Source organism: Amphibalanus amphitrite, unplaced genomic scaffold (assembly GCF_019059575.1).
Source record: "Amphibalanus amphitrite isolate SeventyFive unplaced genomic scaffold, NRLGWU_Aamphi_draft 000036F_arrow, whole genome shotgun sequence".
Lineage (NCBI taxonomy): Eukaryota > Metazoa > Arthropoda > Thecostraca > Balanomorpha > Balanidae > Amphibalanus > Amphibalanus amphitrite.
This window is the reverse complement of record NW_024881532.1, coordinates 844147-869126: the sequence shown is the minus strand read 5'-3', so window position 1 is coordinate 869126 and position 24980 is coordinate 844147. Positions and strand designations below refer to the sequence as shown.

Genomic DNA, 24980 nt, shown 5'->3' with positions numbered 1-24980 from the left:
GTAATGTGAGGCTGGTGTCACTTATCACAGCTAACCTGAGCCGAGTCACGAGCTTCAGACATCGGATTGGCCATTGTTTAACTTCACTTGGAAATCTGAGAGCTACTGGGGCTCCTCGTGTCTGTGGCGTGGCGTCGGTCGGCAGTCGTCAGTCGTCAGTCCTCGGAGTTGAGTCGTCAGTGCTCAGTCGTTAGACGTCTGTCGTCAATCGTCAGTCATCAGTCGTCAGTCGTCTGTCGCCGTTCGTTTTTTTTTTATCAGTAGCTGCTCCGATCATATCCATGCGAGAAAAGTGTTGAAATCAGCGAATGTCTCAGTGCATCAGCCACTCCGTCGAATCGGCCTCTCGTGGCAGTGTGGCGTGAGATCAGCCAAAGAACGGCGTAAGAAGAGGATCATTCATCGAGCTACTTGCTAGGCTTGCACGGCATTTTTGGCAGCTTCACCATGAGGTTAGTGATAATGCTTTGTCGTAGTCAAGTCACTGCTGGCGCCGATGTCATAAGCCTTTCATAAGTTATGATTTGTAACACCAAATGCGTCACCAATCAGATTAATTTTTAATGAGCTTTGCTCATTGCACAATGCGACGATTTATGACTACGTCTTGCATTGTCCAGTTCTGTCCATATTTTGTCCCGCGTAGGAGTGTTTAAAATCCTCGTCACGTCCAAGACAATGGTCAATGCCCATTGCCCAGGCCTATCTCTATCCCTGTTCCAAATCCACTCCCTCAGTAGGTATACTTTCGCCAGCCTACCACTAACTACTTTGGGTCCGACGCCTTACCCGCTCCTCCTGCCGTATCATGAGCCTAACCCTGGTTCTCTGAGCGCCTCAAACCTGCCCTTGTACCTACCTTCTCCCGACCTAAAAACTCCTACCGCGGCCCTGCCTCTCTCGGAGTTGACCTTAGCCCTCAACTCGTTTCAGACTTGAACGTGTCCTTATTAGGTCTCTCCTAGTCCCAGGACTGACTCCTTCCTCTGTCTGTCTCCGGATTCGCCCTCTTATTACCCCGTATCCATTTCAGAATCGAACCCTCCTGCTGCACCCCTCCACAAATCAGAAGTCAGAACTGACTCTGCCTCTCTGCTCTCTCAGACTACCGTTGGCGCTGCTGTGGGCGACACTGGCACCTGTCGCCCTCGCCGAACTCTGCGTCTGTCCTCCCGGCTTCCACCCGCTCGGCACGGACCGGTGCTACCATCTGGTGGCGGATGGTAGCTTCGAGGCCGTCCAGGTGGCGTGCCAGTCGCTCGGTGGGCAGCTGCTGAATGTCGCCAGCGCCGAGGAAGACGCTGCGGCCCGCTCCGTGATGACCAAACATTGGAGAGCCATGGTCTGGATCGGGCTGCACGACGAGAGTGAGAGCAGCGGAGAGCCGGAGTGGAGGTGAGTCGACAGAAGAACGGTATGGGAACTCGTGATTTAGATTGGACGGGCTGCTGGTCCACTGAGGGGTATGCTGCGCCGCAGTAGGTACCCCACAGCGTCGCGGCGCAGCATGCATCAAATGCCTTTCGCAGGTGACATCGACTGACTTTTTAGGCATCACTGATAATATATTTGCCTATCACTACGCTTAGATAGATCAGGCTGCTGAATCACGTGTTCCACACGCCTCCCCGACAGAGGCCGTCCAGCTCATGCCTGCCGTTTCCTCAGATGGTCGGACGGCTCAGCGCCCTCCTACACCGACTGGCACCGGGAGCCGGGAACAGGTCGGTGTGTTGTCAGCTGGCTCCACGGCGGATGGCAACAGCGCGACTGTCGTCTGCCCGCCCCCGGTCTCTGCGTCCACCCGCTCACCCCGCCGCAGCCCTGCGAGCCGCCACCCGACGGACTTCACCGCCACCTACCGGCCGGCGATGACAGGTGGAAGTTGGCGCCGCCGCCGCCAGAGGCGCCCCTACCGCAGCTGGTCTGGCCACCGCAGTGGCTGCAGCAGAGGTTTGTGCTGCGAGACGCGCCCGTACAGTGGCACCAGTGGTTGTGAGTGACGCCAGACGAGACAGGATGCTGGCAGCAGGTGACGCCATGGCGGTTTAGCAGGGATGGATGATGGATCCCAGGTGCAATTAGTCTAGCTACGAATAGAACGTCACAGCAGACCACTGGCAGTGCTGTGTAGGTGTACTCTGTCGCCATCTACTTGGTTAAAATGCAAGATTAGAGCGCACGCAAGCACATCGCATTGAGGTATTAGTTAAGATCAGGCACTGTTTCTAAATGGTTCCAGCTTCTGCAGTAAGTACATAAGTCGTAATACTCTGATGAATGTCGCGGCTTGTGGCTGGTGAATCGCGGGGCCTCAATGTGATCATGCGGCCCTTGACGAACAGACACAAACTGCAGGTGCAGGCATGCACGAGCTGTAAGTACTTACTTTGCTCTTCAATATCATGCTATCGCATAAGTAAATAGGTGTGAAAAATTCGTTGATTGCTAAGAAAACAAGGCAGAATCAACAGGCTGCGGTTGAATGTCAACATTGCACGGCCGTTGGGCATATGCTCAAATGGAAATAAAACGTATGTATATTATTCCGATCATAAAAGTATATCGAAAAACCCTCAATATCAAAAAATAAATAAAGCAATTTCAAGCACAACATAAAAGAACAGAAGATGACCAATTGGCACACAACATCCGAGAACGAAAACAATTATGAGAGCGACCTAACCTAAAGGTACCATAATGGCGCCTCTGTGAAACTTAAGCGAGTACGGAGTACCTCTTGCCTACGAACGCAAAAATAAGCAGAAATATTTACACAGATATTGCCAACGCTACTCCCTAAGCTTAGCAGCAGCAACACGACACAGAATAAAACCACTCAAAAACTATTCAGCCTCCACACACCTCCATACCATACTCAGATCATAGATCAGAAGCCTCAGCGGCGGGCGTGGTCAGGGGGCTTTACCCGTACCACCTGCCATGGTAGCGGGACGAGTAGGCCCCCTGATACTGGCTATCTGTGCGGCGTGGGTCGGCCGCCGTCGACTCGTATCGACTGCGATACTGGCCGGCGCCACCTGCTCCACCGGGGCGTCGCTCCGAGTAGCGGGACTCGGCACCGCTCTGGTCGTAACGGCGCGCCGCCGACTGGGAGGAGGTACGCTCTTGGTCGTACTGCCGGTCGGGGTACGACGGTTGGTACGGCGTGTACGTGTTGGACGGCTGGGCGGGCCGGGAGCGCGGCGGCGGCGGCCGGTCCTCGATGACCCCAGAGGAGACGGCCGTGCCCCAGCCGCCGGATGACGACGCGCCGCTGCTGATGACGCCCTGGGTGCCGCGCCGGTCGGGCACGGTCGGGGTGGCCGCTGCCGCGCCCCCGCCGGAGGACTGCACGGCCGAGCTCCGCAGAGGCAGCCGAGACGGAGAGGGAAGACATCTAGAAGCGCAGAACAGAGAGTGAGAGGGACAGAGCGACGGGGAAGAGAGCGGGGAGAGAGGGTGGGGAGCCGTTTCCGGAGGGTGTTGAGCCGACGGACGTCAGAGGCGGTGAGGAGCGCAGCATTGGCCGCGGCAGGCATCTGTAACAAAGAACGGCCGGTCTCAGGAACCCCGGAGACGCATATGAGGGGCCGGCAGCCCGTACAGGTGGTAGAGGCATCCGTGAAACTGCTGCATGCGTGTTAAAAATAACGCTTAAAGATAGTCAGGCATGCAAAAAGAGATACCAATCGGTAGTTACCGTGTTAGTGTGTTAGTAAAAGCTCTTTCACACATATGACTTAGCGTCAAAACGTTAAACGACCGGTTACATCAACTACTTGCTCACATGACAAAAGGCATGCAGAAATCGACTGAAATCGTCTGTCTACCACCGCTTTGGTGAAGTTCTGAACACTATTTCACTGATAAAATGTCCCAAGAAAAAAAAAACATACACACAGCGCTCGCTACCGACCCCAGTCCCCGACCAGTCTCCTCACCTGCACTGGACCGGGTCGAACTCCAGCCCCGTGGAGCACTCGTCCACCTTGGCGCACTTGCACGCGCAGTCCGTCTCGGACCAGATCTTGGTGCCCGGGCAGGAGGCCGCCTCGTGTTCATTGGAGCAGAAGCAGCGGCAGTTGCCGGCGTCATACACCTGACGGACGCTGCAGTTGGACGCCTTCACCTGAGCCGTAAACAGCCAGCGGTTAGTCGAGCGCCGGATACGAGAGAGACGGCGGTTTACCCAGCTAACAGGAAACGTTACTACAACGTTGTCACAACGTCGTGTTTCGGTAAGTTGCGAAATTACGTTTTAATTACGTTGTAGCAACGTTCTGAACGTTGTGAAGCCATGGTTTGGTCCGAAAGTCGTGGTAAAACGTCGTGACAACGTTTTATTGGTACGTTGCAGCAACCGCGCACTTGCAGCATTATATTTTGATAATGCATGGTGACATATATGGCCATATAATGCATTTCCTTTGACTTTCAATGCGCATATTCAGTTTTCATCGTTAAATTTGACATATTTTAACACTTGGACTGTTCACGTTGTCAGCTGGTGGTCGCCAACACGTTGTTAAAACGGTTTTTCACAACCTTGACATTATAGGTACTGAATAATTAGCGGTGTTTTTTCAAGTAAATTCCGATACCTTTCTCTCCCTATCTCTCTCTAATATATATATATATATATATATATATATATATATATATATATATATATAACATGTGTAAATTGCAAAGCGTCATTGGCATGTTTTGCAACATCACAGGCGGAGCTAGAGGCTTGCAACTATCCCTATGTAAACGCGGCTGTTATCCGCGGCTGCCAGCAAGCCACGCGGGCCGCCACTCAGGCGAACGGTGGCTCGCGCCCTGACCTCGCCTGAGGGGCCGTGACGTCAGTGTCACCGGCCGGCGCTCAGAGCCAGCCGGCCGAGCCGCAGTCTACGCTGGTCTACGCGGCGCGAGCGAGCAGTGAGGGCCGGCGGCGGGCGCGGCTGAGATAGCTGGAAGATGAAAGATAGCGCCAGTTGTCTGCGTTTGATACGATTGTTGTTTTGACTGGTAAAACAAAGTACCATTTACGAGTAGCATTTGCAAGATTGTGCCTTGTAATATCGTGCGGTCTAGGCTATAGTTCATTGTAGCTCTAGCCTCTAAGGTCTTGACATGTTTCAGTTTGATCTAGCCTGTCGCACTGTTACGGAAAGTGGTGCAGGTATTTTTGTGATTTTTTCATGAATTGAATGTCTGATTTTCCCTCATGTCTTCCCGCAGACGTCCTGCAACTCGTCAGCGCGCCTTGCGGCAGGCCTTCTGTCGGCAATGCGGTAGCGAAGTGGCTGTCCGGAAGCTGCGACCGGAACGGGGGGTGCGCAGACCGTCTAGTCAGGCACTGCCAGCTGCCTAGGGACATCGAGGCCGCAAATGAGCCGGTGCCTAACGGTCCGCCGAGTGATCCTCCCAGCGAGGGTTAGTAAAGAAGTGAACTTCCACCAGTTCTGGCGTGCTAGCGGCTAGCGTCAGAGCCGGTAGAACCCAATTCCGTCCCACGCCCCCATGGGGGCGCCCCTGGGCCCCATGCCCCATCACCGATGCCGCCGCCGTCGTTTTGTTTGTTTGTTGTAAATTGACCTGTATGATGTATTGAAATATACACTTCTTACATGCCTTTTTTACAAGTCTAGAGAACGTGAAGAGAGCGTCGGAAACACATTCTGAGTATGTTGCGAACACGTTGAGAGGGCGTTGCGAAAATGTTTAGGACGTTTACTCAGGGTCGCAGGGACGGCAATGCGAAGTAGCGACAACGTGGTGCGCACGTGATAAAAACGTCGCAGAGACGTTGCCAAAGCGTTCTATACTCCTTGTAGTCACGTTGCGGAAACGTGGTGACAACGTTCCAGAAACACTGTTGGTACGTTACAGAAAACATTTCATAACGTTGGCGGGACGTTGTAAGAACAGTTTTGGGACGTCACGGCCACGTTACAGAAACGTTGTGATGACATTCAAATGCATGGTCGGATGACGTTGTCACGCCGTTGTCTGGAGTCTACAAAATTACGTTGTCACAACGATAAATCGGGACGTTGTGGTAACCATTTGACAACGTTTAAACGACGTTGTAACAACGGCAAATTGTTAGCTGGGTACCGACGGTAAACTGTCAGCCGTCGGGGTCTGCATGACAAGTGCGCTTTGGGACCCAGTGAAACCGTTTGAGTAAGCCGACAAACATAAAGGCCTGGCTACACTATGCGTTTTCTGCGTGCGTTTTTTGCGTGTTTGCGGGTTTTGCGTAATATCGTTTTAGAAAAAAGGTTATTATTAATTAAACTACTTTAATATTTATATAAAAGTTAATAAAATGTTTATTGTTAATTAAAAGTTTTTATGAAAAACATATAACAAAAACGTAATGTCGTTTCTTTCTAGAACGATATTCCGCAAATCACGCAAACTCGCAAAAAACGCACGCAGAAAACGCATAGGGTAAGGGCGGGTAAGAGTACGCGGGCGATAAGAGTACGCATCAGCTGTTTCGGTTGCTTAGCAACGCGGGTTTGTTGAGTTCATGAAGTGACATGAAGCCGCCAGGCCAGTGCGTGCTTGTCACCAACGGAACGTGGGCGTTGAGCGGCGACGCTGTTGAGTTTAAGGTGATGAATATTATTTTCGAGCGTTATGATATTATTATGGTATGGTACAACAATTTTGATACTTGGCAGTTGAGATAAGGTACATTTCCGTGATTGTTGTGGGAAACTTGTGAGGTTATCTGGGGAAATACTGTGCAGTGTAATATTCTGTTTGCGAAGTTTTGCACAACGTTTCGGGGTTGTTTTGTGCGCGAATTGCATGTACGGTAAGAGGACGCACTGTTCAGGAGGGTAAGAGTACGCAGAATTATACATTAAATCGAATATACAGAAATGTAAAATTATTAATCTATCGCTCAATGACGTTTGTTTTGTAGGTATATCATCAATGGAGCACTGTGATGCAGATGCGTACCCAAAATTCTTCCAAATACGAGTTATTCTCCCTTTGGATTGTGCATTTTCTTTAAGAAACACACGACATGATATTTCCTGATTTATAGACTTAAAAGATTTATTTTATGTTTTTCTTTTTGGATACTAGAATTAACTTAAATGCCTTCTGAGTTTGAAGTTAAGCATTTGGACAGTACAAGTTGCATAGGTGTGTGTTCATATGCTTGCGTACTCCACCCGCCTGGCGTGCGTACTCTTACACACCCCATATGGTAAGAGTACGCAACTGCAGCGGTTCAGAAAATGTCAGTTTTAGACCACTTCCATTTACGCTGAACGATCGTTGCCCCATGGGTTGATGGCTAATTCAATGAACTTTAATATTCCCTATTTGCGATTTCTTTCTTTCAAATATTAAACAAATGAGAGCAAGAAATCCACTAAGTGCGTACTCTTATACGACTTCACCCTAGTGTAGCCAGGCCTTAAGAGTTACTGAACTTGGAGAACTGACTACGCAGCAGCATGACACGGTACAATCGTTCAGCTAAAAACGATAATGCGTCGTGAGTTACGTCACCCTTCATTCATTCATTCATCGCTTTATGACACATAGCATTCTTCTTATCAGTAGAGAGCATAAACAAGAAACGTCAACTGCGATGGTTACACAACACAAAGAACCAAACGTCGATGAACGTACCCTGCACGTGCATTCGCATTCGACGTGTTTCTCCATCTCGATGCGTTTAACACTCGACTCCTGGCCATCCGGCGAGATGCTCTCATCGTCAGCAAATCGTAGCGCCAGCACCTGCAGAAAGAGAAAGGAGCATGACGTTCTATTGATCTACATTCCCTTTAAAAGCTTCATTGATGCAACGAATCAATTGGGTTGCCGATAAGTTAATACCTCCAATTTGGCCATACACTTTTATACCCCAATGAAGAATAGGGTGATTTTTATCTTGGCAAAAGACTTAGAATCGATCAAGTAAAGCTTGGACTACAAGAAACGGATGCTACGAGTACATCATCATCCCCAGTTTTTAAGTTCACTCCCGTTCCCACATCTTCACACCCCAGTCTCCGACTGACCTTTTTGCGGACCCGTTTGACCTTCGAGGGCACGCACTCGAGCAGCTCGTGGCCGCAGCAGCCGGAGCAGCGCGGCAGCAGCACACACGAGGGTGTGTAGACCACCAAGGGGTCGGTGGGCGGCGGCACATGCACCGGCACCTTGCGCGGCCGGCAGCCGGCGTCCTTGATGACGTTGCGGCGCTCGGAGGCCACTTCCTGGAGGTCCATGGCTAATGGAGACGAGCTGGAGCCTGCCGGAGGGACGGAACGGTGGGGTAGGAGTGGGGCGAGGGTGGGACACGGTGGCATACAAAAATACAGGTGAAAACCTGGTGCATATCGACGGAGACAGCCCTCTAGCACATAGTTATGGTGTGGTGCATATCGACGGAGACAGCCCTCTAGCACATAGTTACAATGGCAAACGGACGATTTAACGTGTTTCAAACGGTCACTTGGCAAATTTAACGAAATACTTAACCAAGAGTAGGATCAAGACGGCATCTGCGATTAGTATCTCCCTACCCAGCACAGTGGAGAGTGGAACAGACGGAACAGAGCCTGATCGCTCTGCCAAGTACGCAGAGAGGACACCTACCCAGTAGGGAGGGTCTGGCGGCCCCCAGCAGGCCAGTTCCAACCCCAATCGGCCGGCCAGTGGTGTTCGTGTCGGCGATAAACGAGGCGAACGCCGGGTTCGAGGCGCCGCGTAGTGAGCTCAGCAGCTCGCCAAAATCCATGTCCTGCAGCTCCTTCAGACGGTGAAGCGGAATCTTCAGCTTGCCTCTCTGTGGAGACGACACATGAGTTAGGACAGCGGAGTGGAAGAGAAACAGCAGCCTGTGCACCGCACGCTTGGGCGGTGGTAAGTTGGTAACAGCCGACGAGATGCCGTACTCTTCACGAATGAACTGCATCGCTTAGAATGAGCTTGGCTTACGTACGATGTAACGATGGTTCGACATAATCACTGATCAGGCTCAAGCACCAATTGTTTTCTGAATAGCTCTGCAGCCGATGTCCAGCTCACCTTCACACGAATCCTATCACGTCGCGCGGTGCCCGTTTCGTTTCTGAACCGCCTGTGCCTGCGGGTCGCCCGGTGAGCTCTATAAAAGTCAGCCGCCTCATCGGCCTGTCCGTAGCAGCCGGGTATCTCCACGACTACCAGCGAGAGGAGCAGCATTGTCTGCCACCAGCGCGGCGCCATGGTCTCCAACACCGGCACTGAGGGAGAGGGAGAGAGTCCACCACGCGCGCGCGCCACCAGTCCACTGAGCCGAATCCACGGCCGGCGCGGGGCCTGTTTGGAAAGCTCTGTCAATATTTGCACTACGTCGACTCTGCCCCCCGCGTTTGGAGGCAGCAGGGGCGACGCCAGCGTCCAGGCGCCCACCGACCTAACACTTTTTTTCGAGACGGTCTTCCTGGAAGATTAGATCAAAGGTGCCGCTCGAACAGGGTCGGAGATCACTGTACCATATGTTTACACTTCATCGACAGACTCACACTTCATCAATCATGTAATGCTTATTTCAAAGACGATCAAAGATCATCTGATATATTGGCTTCACGACTGTAAGTGAGACCTCGTATCTCATATCGCCTTTGCGTAAATATCCTGCGCACCCTCTGGAATAGGAAATCCCGGTGTGCGGTGACCACGACTGACCTCGGAAGCCAACAATGAGCTCACGGTGTGGTGTCAGATCCGGCCACTGACGCTGGAGCTGTGGCTGCGTCAGCACCGGGGTCCGTGTCGTCATAGACGTCATCCGGCCGCCATCGAGGGAGGGGGAGGGGGGGGGGGTGGGTTGGCGTCCGGTATGGTTCAGACGCCAGTGTCGGGTAATGGGGCTGGAACGGTACTGAGTGAGCAATGTTTGGGGAATCCCATTGATACAGCTCGGATCGACATTCGACTGTAAGTGGTAAACACGCCCTCTGCTCCCACTGCACCGTGCGACAGTCGCCGTACCGACGGCCCATTTGGAGCAGTACCGCGCTCTACAAGTACAGACACAGGTGTTGTGCTGAGTAGAGCGAGACCGCGCCCCCACCAACTCCCCGACTACCGAGCCGCAACGGAAGTGATTGAGGACTGGTCAGCAGACTGAAGTACTATAAAACTAGCGAAACGAGAAACAACATCCGGCTGTGAGAACTAGACGTGAACTGCTGAACTACATAGACGTACCGCAATATCGTTATGCAATGACGAATGACTGCACAATAGCATACAACACCTACCATGCTAAAAATAGTTCAAGTGTCCAATTAAAGAAATGTGATTGTGCTTTAGACGTGGTTCTTGAGGATAGCAGAAAATTAAACTTAAGCAGACTACGGGAATAAAACTTAACAAAAGAAACACAGATGTGTTTTCTATGTGTATTTATTAGCCGATTTTCGTACTGATCACACCATTCCACACAATCGTTCACGCTTGTTCCCGAAACGCCCCCGGACCCACAGTCTGTTTGCAGAGCCCGGCTAGATACACTGTGAACTATGGGGATCAGACTAAGTTCCGCGCGTGGGCACAGCACACACGACTACACCGGGAACGCCAAATGCCAAGAGCCATATAGCGCTTTTCCATGGCTCCGTGATAAAAGCGTAACGTGCATAGCCGTCACACAGACCACCGTATCGGTAACGGAGGAACGGGCTGAGCGCATCGCCAGCCGCTTCCAAGCACTTCAAATAAAACCATTTACGCTTCAATGTAAAGGAACCCCAATCGATATGGCTAACATCGAAAATAAAAATAAAAAGCGCAGAGTAATATAATTCGTCGGCAGCTTTTCGAAGACACCATTAGTGTTCTGGTGTTTCAATCTGCGCTTGCCGGGTGCCAGGAGCTACTAAATATCACAACGGCACACAGTTCGCGCATTAGCGAAACTAAGCCTCACACAAAGATGTCGGGGATGGAGGGGATTTCTCCCTCCGGTCTGTCGCTCAGTCGGCTCTAGCGAGTCACTCCACAGACAAACACCGACTGAGCTCCGCTGCCGGGGCTGGCCGGCCGCTGGGACCTCACCTCACCTCAGCTGGGCGACACTCGGGCCGAGCACCTCGCCGACTCCGCGCCTACCCGGCACGCTCAGCGCCTCTGCTGCTGCTGCGGCCCCCGCTGCTGCTGCTGCATGCCGGCTCTCTGCTGCTGCTGGTGCGCCCCCATACCGCCCCGCTGCTGCTGCTGCTGCTGACCGGGCTTCTGCTGCTGCTGGCCCGGGTAGCCGTACCCAGCGCCCGGCCGGGCGTACCCGCCGGCGGCCGGGCCGCGGCTGTACGGGTTGGGCGAACCGGCGCGCGGGAACGCGCCGCCCACACCGGCCGTCTGAGGGTGGTGGCTGGCGGCGGAGGAGGCGGGCGCCGCGCCGCTGCCGCCGCCGCCGTGCACTCCGCTGTAGGCCGGGTACTGGTGGGCGGCCCCGGCGCCGGCCGGATGGTGCGGCCGAGGGCCCACGTTGGTGAGGTCCGCTCCTGGGTACCTGAGGGGAGAGGAGGAAGATTGTTAATCTCGAGCTACTAAGCATCTTCCGGGAATCAGAATACAGATTGTAACGAGCCAAGACCGAATCCAAACCCATAACGATTTATGGTGCTCAGTATTGAAAAAAAAAACACCGTATTCGGAAACTTGCAGCAGAGGGACAATCTACACAAAGCATCTTATGATTCGTTCTGTACCCGTATCATGGTAGATGAAATAATAAAACTGACGAGCAGATCAGCTACAACTAAACTACACAAGCATCTGCGCGCAACATCAATGAACCAAAATTATTATATAAATAAGACTGAACGGGCACAAGTAATTAAAGACATACAAACTGTACTAAACAAACTGAGTCATCCCCTCCATTACAGTCACTCACGGTCCGACGGCGTGTGCCGGCGTCTGGATGATGGCGGCGCCCATGCCGACCGGTGTGATGGCCGTGGGCAGCCGCTGCTGCTGGATCAGCTGCTGGGCTCCGGCGCTCAGGTAGCCGCCCGGGTACTGGTGCTGCAGCGCCTGCTGCTGCGCCTGCTGGTGGTGCTGCTGCTGGTGCTGGTGGTGCTGCTGATGGTGCTGGTACTGCTCCGACTCGCCGCCAGTCGACTGCTGGCTGACCGGGGTGGTTGGAGCCCCGCCGTACTGCGACTGGGGCGGCTGGGCCATGTAGCCCTGCGGGTCGGCGGCCGACACCGCCGGCTGCTGCTGCTGCTGCTGCTGCGGCTGGTACTGGTCGGCCGGCGGCTGGTACTGCTCAGCCTGCTGCTGATACTGCTGCTGCTGCTGCTGCTGCTCTGCCGGCTGCTGGTCGGCCGGCGGCTGCAGCGGCTGCGGCTGCTGAACCACCGGCTGCTCGCCAGATGCCGTGTAGTTGCCCACATCCCCGGCCCCGTTCGGCTGGGCGCCGGTCGGCCCGGCAGCGGCGGAGGGCGGCTCGGCAGCCCGTTGGATCGGGTCGAACTCGCTCGGGGCGGCGGCCAGCAGGGGAGCGCGCAGCAGGTGGTCACCGGCCGGCTCTGAAACATCGGTCACAGAGGTCAGTCGGGTCACAGGTGATAGGTAAGTGAGCTCAGCTAGCAGCTACCGTAGTCAGGGTTCGGTATGCTAGGGACGCGACTCAAAACTGAAATATTACTTGTCGCGGATAGATTGGAAACATCTTACTGGACGCATATTCATGATGGATTTGCTATTGAGACTAAGTGCACGGGTGCAGATTGTTTTATATTGTGCGGTGCAATGCGGGCCCATCACCTTGGCATTCCGTCGTATATACCTAACACAAGGTCTACACAGCGTTCAGTCACCGAACTCTAAGCATGACGAAACACAACATAATAAAACTAAACAAACAAAAGCACGCAACTAAAAATCACGCGCATGCAGTCAGTGTAACTCTACGGCGTAAGCGGTGCTTCGCCGTCAAACCACACACAAATAAAAAGCGAAACCTAAACTAGACCATAAAACATCGGCAGTGTAACAAAACGCTGAAAATGTGCAGCAGAGGGACCGCGATCTCTTGTAGGCAGCCCTCCACCTTGGCTCGGTCGTGGCATAGGGCGGCGGGTGACCGAACGAGGAGTGCATAACGCCAAACCAGCAGTCTAGTTCACAAACTCCACCAGTTCTACCAGGATCTAAGCACCGGCTGCCGCCCGCCGCCCGCCACCAGCCGGCCAGTAGGATCGCGTTCACTCCAACCAACACACGGGCCTCGGGGAGGAGGTGGTTCGGTTAGCGGTCGGGTACGGGCCAGCATGCGGCCCACTGACGGACACAGCCAGGGAGGACGAACAGAGAGCCAGCCAGGGGACGTGCGCACCGCGCCCGGCACTTACCAGTAGCGCAGACACCAATTTTGACCTCCTCAAGGGCTACATGTCAGTTCGAGCAAACGCGATCCTATGAAACGAGAGGCTGTTTATTCAGGCAGGGCAGCGGCCGGCCACTACGAAGGAACACAGCGGTATAAAATGGTCACCGCCCGGTACCCGCAGCACACTCTGGCGCACTGAAGGCGTTTGTTGCGGGCTGAAACTGACACGGCGCTTGTGGCGGGGGTCGATCGAGTACCGCACGTATACGGGGAGCGAGGGGGCATTTGTCGTCCTCCCGACAGCGGCCGGCCGGAGCAGGGTGGCAGCGGGCGGCGGGCCGAGGCCCGATCAATAGACCACGGTGGAAGGGCCAGCGACCGGGCGCCCTACCACCCACCAGTCTTCACTGAGCGGACCTCCCCAGACACAGACACCGGCCGGGTCCGCCTAGCGGGACCCTGTCCACGACACCCACAAACGGAGCACAGACAGCAGCGACAGCCGCACACGCACAGAGAACAAACGACAGCGTGCGCAGTAACTGACGCCATACACGAGACAGGACGGTGCAGTCACGACAGCGAGCTCAAAACAGACACAACACAAGACGGTGCGTAAACGGTTGGGTCACACAAAAACGATACATAGCTTCGGTCGGAGACTAGAAATGGTAGCCCGAGTAAAATAAAGCGGCACACGCGACAGACGGATACATGGCAACGCACGCGATCGATAGCAAAACACATGTGCCAGGGCGTACTACCCTAAATGAATGCCACCGCACCGGGCCTAAAATCGATACCAGGAGAGACTGCACCATTCAAAGGGGGAGATCTACTTTATAAATCGTCCTAGCATAAGCACCACAGGCGCTACAGAGTTAAGCATGAAAAGCGAACGACTAGGCATATAAAGTAATGCTATACAACAAACACATGTAGCTGCTTAACGAATACATACTTAACCTATGGACAAAACAGTACGGCACACGACAAACACAAACGTTTCCTTTCGGTTAAGATCGGTACACAAGAATGGCAAGCGCTGTGAAGCCACTTTCAAGTTCTAATACTGCATTGTTCTCTAGTCGCGGAGGGCAAGTACAGAAGTGACTGTATGGTCCCCAATCCCCTGAACGACCTATAGGTATTCACACGCGAAAAAGATAACAGTGCCTATTGATTATCCATTGAATCGCGATTACCCATTCACGACCCGGTGTACCGAAAAACTGAGGGGCAAAACATTGATGTTCCGACTCGATTACGAACAAGTTTCTTGCATTCTTTCATAAAAGACGCAGATTGGTTAAATAATTGCATAGCACACCTTCCCCAACTACGCACTGCCCAGGCTGATGGCCGTGTATCAGCACGGCCTATCTTTTTCCACAAACGCGGTAATGATACAGATTGTCCGTGCGCCTTCCAATAAGAGCATGTAACCAGCAGAGTTGACTAGGAATATGCGACTAGAGCTTATCTACGATTAGATTCGCGGCGGCACATTAATATTCTGATCCCTACAGCTCCTTAGACATATGTCGAGCTGTTAGCTCGGTGTGTTCATGTAGCTCAAACACGTGTTACGTGGATCTTTTCTAACAACACAGCAGCATTCCTTCTTGTAAACGCCGCGACACTCGGGAAGAGGAAGCACATCAGACGGCCGGGAGGGACCGACCGAGTCCAGTCTCGGGGTAGGTAAGGTCTCGTGGCGGGGCTGGTGAAAGGTGCGAGTACGGCCGTTGTTTGTGCAATTGGTGCAGTGTTTATGGCGAGGGGATGGGGATGGCACCGGTCCAGGTGTCACGCACTGCGTGGGGCGGGGGCGGGGGGAGGCGAGGGGAGGGGACGGTGTCTCTGACGTCACACGGCCAGCGGAAATGAGCCCAACTCGCACGCTAAGGCACGGCGTACGACCCAGTTGGGCGCGGTACGCAGCGGACTGGCCCGACCGGGCTGAACCATCGGTCACAGAGCCTCAGACAGCAGTCGGCGTGTAGTGACGCACTAGAGAAGCCATTCAGCGGTTCAGCGGCCGAAAAACCCGAGTCTCTGACACCAGCTCCGCACTAAACGGTAGCGCCAATTCAGCATCTCTGCCTGAATTTATACTTGATGTTATAGTTGCCTAAATCTCAGTCACCAGTTACCCTCACGCGCCAACGCCTGGCGAACAAACAAACAGCGCGTTTTTTTCCAGTGATTTGTGAGTCAGTAGCGGTAAGACTGCCCCGGAGTCGGACAGGGTCACGGGGGACCAAAATAGCATCCCGCACCGCTCGCCGGCCGGCGGCGGCACGGGCGGGCCACGGATCGAAACAGGGGCAGCGGGAAGGCGAGCGCGACGGCCGGGGGGTGGCGTGGGTGGTGTGCTGGGGTACGTAGAGTGGAAGGGACGGTGTACCGGGCAAGGGAGATAAAAGACTTTGGCAACCAGTTTTTAGATAGATAAGATTCCAAGAGGTAGACTGGCTACTGAGCTTGTGTTGACATTCCGTCATAACCATTTCACCCACCAATTTCCTAACGTTTAGAGTATCCAACAAGGCGCACAGCAGCCCCGTAGAGGGCCCACCCGTGAGTTAGTTGTGACCAGCTGCTCGCCAGAGACCTGTCAAGGCCTCATTTCGCGAATGGTCTGCCGCCTGGGCGCGGCCAACCCAAACATGCTGCCTGAGCGCTGGTCTGACGGTCGCTCCGCGCTGCGCACACCCGGCAGGAAGCCCGTATCTCGTCCCGGTCGGTCCAGCTAAGCCGATCTCACAGAGACGAGTGGCTAGGCAGTCTACCGGCGCTACTAGTCGCCAAGGAACGGCTATGGCTCGTAGATAGATACTCAGCAGTTATTGCGATAGTAGCGCGTGGTAGAAGAGTGTGTCGGGTCTCACGACTCCAGATCTCGAGCCCGGAGACAGAGACAGACACAAGACACGAGCGAGCAGAGTTCTGTCGGTCTAAAGCCAGCAGGCACCAGGGACTGTGGTCTGCTGTCAAAGGACCACCACCCGGCTGATGTATCTCTTGTTATCTGCCAGTAGAACAGCAGTACTGACAGCAACAGTTCTAAACACCCGTCAAGCATCGCCTACCGCCGCCGACCGAGCGCCTGGCGACCGCCGAGCGCGCCGGCTAGTGGAACATGTCCAGACCGGCGTGGACACACTCGAATATCCAACCTGAGCGCTTTGTGGCCGGTGTACTGGGCGGAGAGCTGTCGGTGGATCCGCGCCGCTGCCGGCTGCCGCTCAGCTCCTGGCTCTCCAGAGACTCCAGCAGACGATCGATCCGCTCCCGCAGCTGCCGCAGCTCGCGGCGCACCAGCTGCACCTGCAGTAAGGGGAGAGGGGGAGTGGTCAGCACGCGGCGAACCAGCTGTTACTGCAGCAAGGGCGCAGTGGTGGTCAGTAATTGACTAGGGCCTCCTTCAGCGTCCAGCAGCTCCTCTGTACCCCTTTGTCCCTCCCTTAGAACGCAACAGCGGTCTCTCAGTACGTAGTTACGTACCTGCTGACCCTTCCCCGAGATCGTATACAGTGCACAATGCAGATGATTATTGTCTCTCCAGCCCTCAATGAGACCGTGTCTGTCCCTCCAGTCCCGCATACTCTTGGCTCTTACCTGTTGACCCTCCATGGGACCGGGCCGGCCATTGACGAACAGCGTTATCTTCAGAATTCGGCTGCACTGGATGGCGAACGCTAGGTCGGAGCTGTCGAAAATGGTGATAAGGTCCCCATCTGAAACGGCCAACATGGCGTCAGAGAAAGGGCAAATAACGTAACGTCTGCCGGAGAGAAGTTTTCGAACAATGTGATATGTTAGCAGTCTCACTCCACGACAACGGCGGAGAAGAAATAGCCTATCACTTCGTCTGTAGTCTGTACCACGACAAAAACAGTTATTCGACATTTGCGAGGCCATTGGCGTTACACACAAACGGGTAATTCAATACATACGATTCACAACCATCATGACGTAGGTAATCACACAAGACGCCTTCACCTCATAAAACGCATGTAAGACGGTCAGATGGGACCCGTAGTACCTAAGCGCTAAAATCTTTGGCGCATTGCCAGCGAGGCATTCGCCGGCGGCGTCACCCACCTTCGTCCTTGTACTTGATGAGGATGTCGTCGTTGTTGTTGATGTTGCCGCGGAAGACGCGCTGCATCATCAGCACGAGCTCGTCGTAAGTGATCTCCTCGTTGTGAATGGGGATACGACGGATGTCGTTTCCCAGCTGGACCTGGTGAGAAAGACGGACAGTCGGGGTCACGGGATTTGGGTTACAGTGGAGTCAAACCTCGATCGCGGCCGCTGATGTTCCAGGTTCCATAAGGATATACGAAGACAACGGATCATACTGCCTTACAGTTAGGATCATATTACGCTTGGCCCCAATTGTGTTTGTTCGGACATTTTATTTAAACTGAAATACATTGTAGTAGGCTGTCTTTCTCTTTATATTCATAACAGAAGATTCTACCAGTCACAACCTCAATGGAATTAAGCAATAACCGTTATGGCAGGCCTGACAAGCAGACGACCATTTAAGGATCGTTTACGACTAAAGGCACCGACCAATAAGGAAAGTGACCGGCTCAGCGAACAGTGGTTCGATCAGGAAAACCTGCAGCACTCAGCGTAACTACTGGATAACCAGAATCAGCAGAACGTAACAAATAAAGAGAGGACTGTCTCTGTGTAGCACTTGTTTCTGTAAAATGCACGTAGCACACATCTCACCAACACACCCTCCCCAAGACTGCGTCCCCAGTTGGGACCCATTGGACGCCCAGGACACGCCTATTTAGATACATGGCGGACAGCAAAAGTAGGACGCATGAGGGCGCCATGAGACCATGAAAAGGGCGCCATTCTCCTAGAAGGGCGTTGAGCAATTGAAAACGCTATATGGTCCAGTGGCGCTGAGAGGCCAGAAGGGCGTTGAACAGTCAGTAGTGCTAACTGCGGTCAGTCATTGCTGGATTTGGCGTGACTACTTATCTGTTTGCATGGTATCATGATATCATTCTGTTTTTTTTTTGTGTTTATTTCACTTTCTTAGCAGGGAGTGCCGCGACTAGTTCTTTTTATGTTCTCTGGGTTAACGTAAGGTTCTGTGCGTCGCTGGGACTGCGGTGGGGGCACTCCTGGCCATCTGTTAATGGATGGCGGACTATTTAGAAAAAAAACTGCTAAGTTGGTGGGGACATAGGGGCGCCAGACGGTTACGAGGGCGCCGTGAGACCATGACAAGGGGCGCCACTCTTCCACAAGGGCGCCGAGTGATTGAAAACGCTAAGTGGTCCACGGGCGCCGAGAGGCCAGAAGGGCGCCAAACAGTCGAGAGATGCACGGTGGACAGAGACATAAAGGCGCGAGATGGTCAGGAGGGCGCCGTTAGACCATGAGAATGGCGCAGTGATGTGACAAGGGCACCATTCTCCCAGAAGGGCGCTGAGTGTTTAAAAACGCCATATTATCCAGGAACGTTAGACAGTCAGGGGGACGCTGTTAGAGCATGCGAAGGGCGCCGTGCTCTCGAAAGGACGCTTGTAAAAGACTTGTGCATTTTCATCACTGTGGGGGCATAATTCAGGTCTTGTGGGTGCATCTGTTTCCACAAAGAGATATAAAATTACATCCCTGCTGAGAAGTAAGGGAGCATTCCCAAGAGGAAAGCCAAGGAGGGAAGGTTACTCTCCTCTCCCTTTCCAGCCACTTACTATGCTGCTTTGACCACTGACAACTCGGCACCTCAGCATGAATTTGTCAGTAAAATGATAAAATCATACTGTTCAACTTTCAATTTGGTGGGTTGCTAGGAAAAATGGGGAGCAAATAAATGTATCTGTCACCAGTGGAGTGTCTCAGGGAACCGTGTTGGGGCCCCTCTTATTCCTGGTGTACATAAATGACTTACCTGACCACGTGTCGTCGACCATCAAGATGCTTGCCGACGACGCGAAGATGTACAGAAGTGTCAGCCAGGTTTCAGACGCCCAAACACTCCAGAGAGACCTGGATGCACTCATTGAGTGGTCGGATCGTTGGCAACTCCCATTCAATCGCGCTAAATGTGTTTCCCTGCACTTGGGTCGCCAAGACGACAGGCAGGGGTATCACATGGGAGGCACCGAGCTCGTACAAGTTTTGGTGGAAAAGGATCTGGGGGTGCAGATGGACCACCAGCTGAAATTCCGAGAGCAGGCGGCGGCCGCCATCTCCAAGGCTTCCCACATCCTAGCAGTCATTCGGCGATCCTTCTGCGTCATCGACGAAACCACGTTGCCACTGCTCTTCCGGACAATGGTCCGTCCCCATCTGGAGTATGCCAACGCGGTCTGGGGGCCATTCAACAGAGCGGACCAGAAGCGGATTGAAAGGGTCCAAAGGAGAGCCACAAAGCTCGTCGCCAGCATCCGCGAACTCCCCTACGAGGCGAGGCTCCAGACACTTAACCTGCCGTCTCTCTACTACCGTCGTCGCCGCGGCGATATGATAACGGTCTACCAAGTGCTCCACGGGGGAGTTGACGTTGACGCGTCCAAGTTCTTTACGCGAGCAGCGACGTCCCGGACCCGTGGACACACATGGAAGCTTTCCAAGTCCAGGACCAACTCGAGAGTCAGACGAAACGCGTTCAGCGTGAGAGTCGTGAACGACTGGAATTCGCTGCCATCGACTGTTGTTGATGCGCCTTCAGTCGACTCATTCAAGGCCAGGCTCGACAGTCACTGGGCACGCTTCATGCAAATGACTCACCCATACGACTGAAACATCACACAATACAGACAAACAGCTCGACAAGACTGAATCCCAGAGGCCAAGTGGCCTTTCTAAATTCCGCGATTTATAAGTATAAGTATAAGTATAAGTATGTAGATGAATGCATTTCTTACCTTTATAATAACCTTTCCATCAAGGTCTGGGAAGCTGCTGGTTTTCTTGGTCTCATTATCCATTTTTGTACTTCAGTAACCAATTCAAAATAAAGAATCCTCAACAATGTTACCACTTTGGAGCTTCAACAGGCCTGAGGGCACACAAAAATGCACTGTAAGTTATCAATATTGTGTTGCAAAACATGCATTAGATATATGGAGCATGCAAACCATTTAGCTATGCCACTGTAGAACATATTGTTTTACCTCTATGACTATGACTATAACTGCAATAGGTATAATCTGATTGTGTGTACGTACAATATTCTAGGTCAATATGTATAGTTCACTGCAATATAGTTGTTTTTATTTAATTTTGAGCCCATGGTTACTAATGGACACCCATACAAAGTCAGGGCATTTCCAGCAGCCTGCAGGGGTGTGATGATCCTCATTCACTTTACAGGCAGTGAATGACCGAAATCAGCTCCTCTCTGGACTCTGAGATGGTCTGCGCCCCTGATTGATCGACTGCTTTAAAGCAAGGCTGGGTGCACCCTAGTCCCACTTATGCTACACCACACCCAATTCTGATTGATCCTGGTCAAGCCAAAAACCAGGAGCTCAATGAGAATGGGTAGGTACCACCCACAGACTCACTAATCCTGGTACTGTAAGACGTAAGGTAGGTGCAAAGGGCGATTTTCATGGTTCATCCCAGGGGGAGGGGAGGGTGTCCAAACACCCCTCCTTGCATTTTTACAAATATAAAAAAGGGTGTACCATTGGCTTTTCTTAGCAAAATCAATAAGGTATTTTGCTCAACCTTGAATCAGATGAATGAGACAGAGAGAGGGTTCGGTCAACTTTGCCTGCTCTATGGGTTAGCTGGTGTGAAAATGCAAGAATTTGTGGCACAAGCCACACAAGCCTACTGTTTGCACTAGTGGATGGTTGCACATTTAATAGTTTAACAACCATACGAACAGCACTCTAACAAAAATGTGGAATGGCACTGAATGTCATTCCTCCCATTTAACATTTCAGTCGGGGAAACTATGGTAAAATCTGCTATTTTTAGCAGTCTGCTATTTTTAGCAGAAATCTGCTAAAAATGGGTACGCATGTGACGTCATCGTACCCAAATATAGCAGATTTGGGTACGGCCCCATACAAAAGCAGATCTGCACCCTAATTGAAGCAAATGCGCATCAAATGCCTGGCAGATTCATGATGAGAATAGTGCTGAGAGTGATCTCTGCTATTTTTGTTCAGATCCGACTATTTTCAAATTCATTATTTGAAAATAGTCGGATCTGAATGAAAATATCAGAGGACATTCTCAGCACTATTCTAATCATGAATCTGCCAGGCATTTGATGCGCATTTGCTTCAATTAGGGTGCAGATCTGCTTTTGTATGGGGCCGTACCCAAATCTGCTATATTTGGGTACGATGACGTCACATGCGTACCCATTTTTAGCAGATTTCTGCTAAAAATAGCAGACTGCTAAAAATAGCAGATTTTACCATAGTTTCCCCGACTGATTTGTCATATTGCAATTAGTGCACTTTTGAGTAGGAGCTCTAGCTAGCAGCGAGCTCACCCCAGTTCCAGTTCGTCCATGCACACTCGCAAGTTGCACACCTGTGACCTGAATACAAATAAGGATTATAGTAGCACATCAATAATGACATGCCCCAATAAGCGAAAATCGAGCCCATAGCCGGGTACACGACATAAAACTGACTTGAGTCTGATTTATGTCGTTGTGCACCCGGCTATGGTAAGCAACACTTAAAAAACAATTTCACCAAATATGCATCAAACTTCACAACAATTCAGTAGGCGGAACTATGGTCAAGCGTACCCATTTTCGGGAACGCATTTTCGTTCCCATGTTTGGGAACGATAAACCCAAATATGGGAACGCCATGTAGGCATTATTTAAAACAAGAAAAAGAACCGTTAAATGACGTCCAAAAAATATAAAACGATCGTGAACCGCCTGATATTTGTCTCAATATTGTTGGGAAAGAGTTTGATATTGTAAGGCCCATCGTAGTTTCAAATCGTTCCCCTATTTCTAAAGCAGTCCATCATCCGGGCCGCGAGCCCAAATTTGGGAACGCTCTCGTACACTGGCGCTGCAAGCGTTCCTTATTATGGGAACGGCGTACCCAAAATTGGGAACGATTTCACCGACGCCTTTCAGGGGCTCTTTTCATTAACAAGCATCACGTCCAACGCCGCAAATTATTGTTAACGCAACAATCATCAGATGACCTTTCCGGCAAGACCGTCGCATGTTTCGCCCGGTCTTCTGCGCTTTTATTCCCGTCGATCTCGCAGCGGGCACGCCCCCCTCTGCAGGATTACGTAATTCACAACGCTCAGCGATGTTCAACAAGGTCTTCCATACCTATATCCACCGTCCGCGCTGAGGGTGGAGACATGTCAAGCACCTGTCTGTTTATCACCGATAGTTGACGAGTACAAGGAAGCATCCAAAAATGGGAACGCTGAATATGTTACACCCTCAAAACACCTAGTCCCAATGAAAATCTAGTTTTTTCCTTTCTTGATGAGTGTAAGTGGCAAAAGGCCTGGTAGGATGGGCACGAGGAATTATCGAAATCAGCATAAAAATTATAAATAAGCCACACAGAGCGAGCTATATAAGAGAAATTCCCCCAAAACGATCACGCTTAGAAACACGGAAGACAAAAACCACGCTCATGACGCTCCTTATAAAACAACTCTAAACAGCTAGCATCCAAATAAAATATGTCTTTCCGGGATGATAAAATACAGCTGGATAATTTTCAACCGCTTAAACTGAGTTTACAACAGTAGCTCGGTAAATTCACTCACGTTCCACGCGGTCGTCCGCCCCGACACAAAAGTCAACAATATTACCTACCTCGGGACCGTCCGCGTCTTCGCTTGCATTTGTCAGCATCTGGTGTCGATAGTATGAAAGTTCATAACCAGGCGAAAATTATTATACTTTACCTCAAACTAAAAAATGCTTCATTTTCCTTAAAATTGCATGTTAAATGTCGTATAACCCATATTTTCACCATTCTGTCATTTTCAAAAAATCATTAAAAATATCATTCCACGGTCAATTTCCTTGTTCCACGGTCAGATTAAAGATAACTTTATGGAGATTTAGTAGATACTTAAATCAGCGTGCACTTTTTTGAGACGTGATGCACTTTTGAGTTTTAGTGGGAGAACGGCCGAAAAATTGCCTTCCGTTCTCATAAATGGGAACGCCCGTTCCCATATTTGGGAACTCCGTTCCCAAAAATGGGAACGTTCCTATATTTGGGTACTCATGACCATAGTTCCGCCTACTGAATTCATAAAACAATTATTTCGTCCCAAAACACCTCACACACCCAACGCCGGAGACATTCGACGGCGATTTCGGCGATTTCAGTCTATCGACACAGACACGCAAAAGAAAGTCGATGTCGGAATAACATTGACGCATTTTGGCGTCTTCTTGTAAAGAACTTTAATTAGAAGCGTTATAACTTTGAAATATTATAAAAAATTATTTTTTAGTTTGATTGAAGTTTTTTGGGAGTAATTAGGCAAATAGCATGTGATTTTTAATTGTTTTATGATATTAGCGTCATCAAAATTATTTTCATTCTGATATTTTCAATATCTTTTTATGCCAAACCTTGAAAAAGAATCTTCTTAAAGGTGCATTCACACCACAGGATAGAAGCAATAGTTGACAGAGAAAATATTTCAATTAGACCGAGTATGAGAAAAATATCTGCCTGCCTGAGAAACTGAACCCCACAGTAAATACTGAACCCAAGCCAGCAATTTGGTTTGGCTCAAGCCCGTTTTACCCCGGCAACTCCGACATGCTAGATTTGCCGGTGTAAATGGAACCGTTGGAGCAGGGGGTTTAAGTGCCGATATATGGCTCCATTCCACTTAGCAAGTCTTCTTCGCTCCGGAGTTGGTGTGATTTTGGACGGCCGTCTTCCTCGGACCTCGGAAGCGGCTGGTGGGCGAGTTCGGGGACCGTGTGTGTCAGCTCCATAGACCTGACTCACATTGCCCGTACTTCGGCCGTCGAGAAGGTAAGTGTGGGAGCTAGCCGGAATTAAACTAGATACGACATGCTCATTTTCTCAGATAATTTGCTTGATTTGATGTATCTTAATGCATTCCAGCGGAGAAGCTATGCTGAGAGTTGTATGTATTTTGACGGAGCTAAGTGAGCTGTCATCCTATGGCTGTTTCTGTAAGAATCTTGGGCTGTCATGTTGACATGGAAGTCACATTTCCACACTATTGCGCACTAACGCGCAAAAGTCTTGAGACTTTGCTCAGTATCTCTAGCCTTTCACATGGAAGCAAGAATTATCATTAATCATATGAACTGGCCTTCAAACCGTTTCTGTGCGCGTTGTGGCGCGTTGTTGTGATGTTTGCGTGGATGTGTTTGTTTGAATGTAGTTTATTTGTGTGTAAGCATTTGCATTTGTGTACCTCTTGTGTATTTTTGGAGGACATTCACATTTGCTGACTGAGCTTTGCGAGAACAGCGGCAATCATATAAGCGGCGTCAAGACTGGGCATCGCGCATCAAACTAACTGAAACTAGCACGAACAGGTAAGGTAGGTACCTTTGTCGAATTTCAATTTCGAAATTGAAATGTGTGCATTTCTGGCAACTTTGAAAATGATTCAG

General features: G+C 51.3%; 4 protein-coding genes across 11 annotated transcripts in view; 2 read left to right on the top strand and 2 right to left on the bottom strand.

Moving 5' to 3' along the window:
- Positions 1 to 136: 136 nt before the first annotated feature.
- On the top strand, positions 137 to 2560 carry LOC122371884 (regenerating islet-derived protein 3-alpha-like). The gene is made up of 3 exons (XM_043348651.1): positions 137 to 452; positions 1105 to 1395; positions 1669 to 2560. The coding sequence occupies exons 1-3, from the start codon at positions 448 to 450 to the stop codon at positions 1997 to 1999; spliced, it is 627 nt and encodes a 208-aa protein (XP_043204586.1). The 5' UTR covers positions 137 to 447; the 3' UTR covers positions 2000 to 2560.
- LOC122371870 lies at positions 2523 to 9437 on the bottom strand. The gene is made up of 6 exons (XM_043348624.1): positions 9064 to 9437; positions 8632 to 8821; positions 8052 to 8284; positions 7657 to 7767; positions 3945 to 4132; positions 2523 to 3400 (listed from the first exon to the last, which is right to left on the bottom strand). Exons 1-6 carry the CDS (start codon positions 9241 to 9243, stop codon positions 2926 to 2928), a joined length of 1377 nt encoding a protein of 458 aa, XP_043204559.1. The 5' UTR covers positions 9244 to 9437; the 3' UTR covers positions 2523 to 2925.
- A 973-nt stretch (positions 9438 to 10410) lies between these two features.
- On the bottom strand, positions 10411 to 23879 carry LOC122371843 (protein TFG-like). Of its 5 annotated transcripts, XM_043348613.1 has the most exons (8): positions 23662 to 23730; positions 20272 to 20405; positions 17471 to 17612; positions 16985 to 17103; positions 16543 to 16693; positions 11921 to 12557; positions 11455 to 11533; positions 10411 to 11393 (listed from the first exon to the last, which is right to left on the bottom strand). In XM_043348613.1, exons 2-8 carry the CDS (start codon positions 20332 to 20334, stop codon positions 11130 to 11132), a joined length of 1455 nt encoding a protein of 484 aa, XP_043204548.1. In that variant the 5' UTR covers positions 20335 to 20405; positions 23662 to 23730; the 3' UTR covers positions 10411 to 11129. The 5 variants fall into 5 exon arrangements, with proteins under 5 accessions (XP_043204548.1, XP_043204513.1, XP_043204531.1 ...); XM_043348578.1 differs by having other exon boundaries at positions 10411 to 11533; positions 23662 to 23879; XM_043348596.1 differs by having other exon boundaries at positions 10411 to 11533; positions 23653 to 23706.
- Positions 23880 to 23998: 119 nt separating this feature from the next.
- Positions 23999 to 24980, top strand: part of LOC122371814 (furin-like protease 1, isoforms 1/1-X/2) — an 88222-nt gene continuing 87240 nt past the window's right edge. The window contains exon 1 of one of the 4 annotated variants that reach the window (XM_043348544.1): positions 23999 to 24366. The gene's annotated coding sequence lies outside the window, so the exon portion shown is untranslated. Of the gene's footprint in view, positions 24367 to 24654; positions 24908 to 24980 lie in introns of those variants that run through there. The other 3 variants (XM_043348528.1, XM_043348535.1, XM_043348552.1) reach the window with 3 other exon arrangements.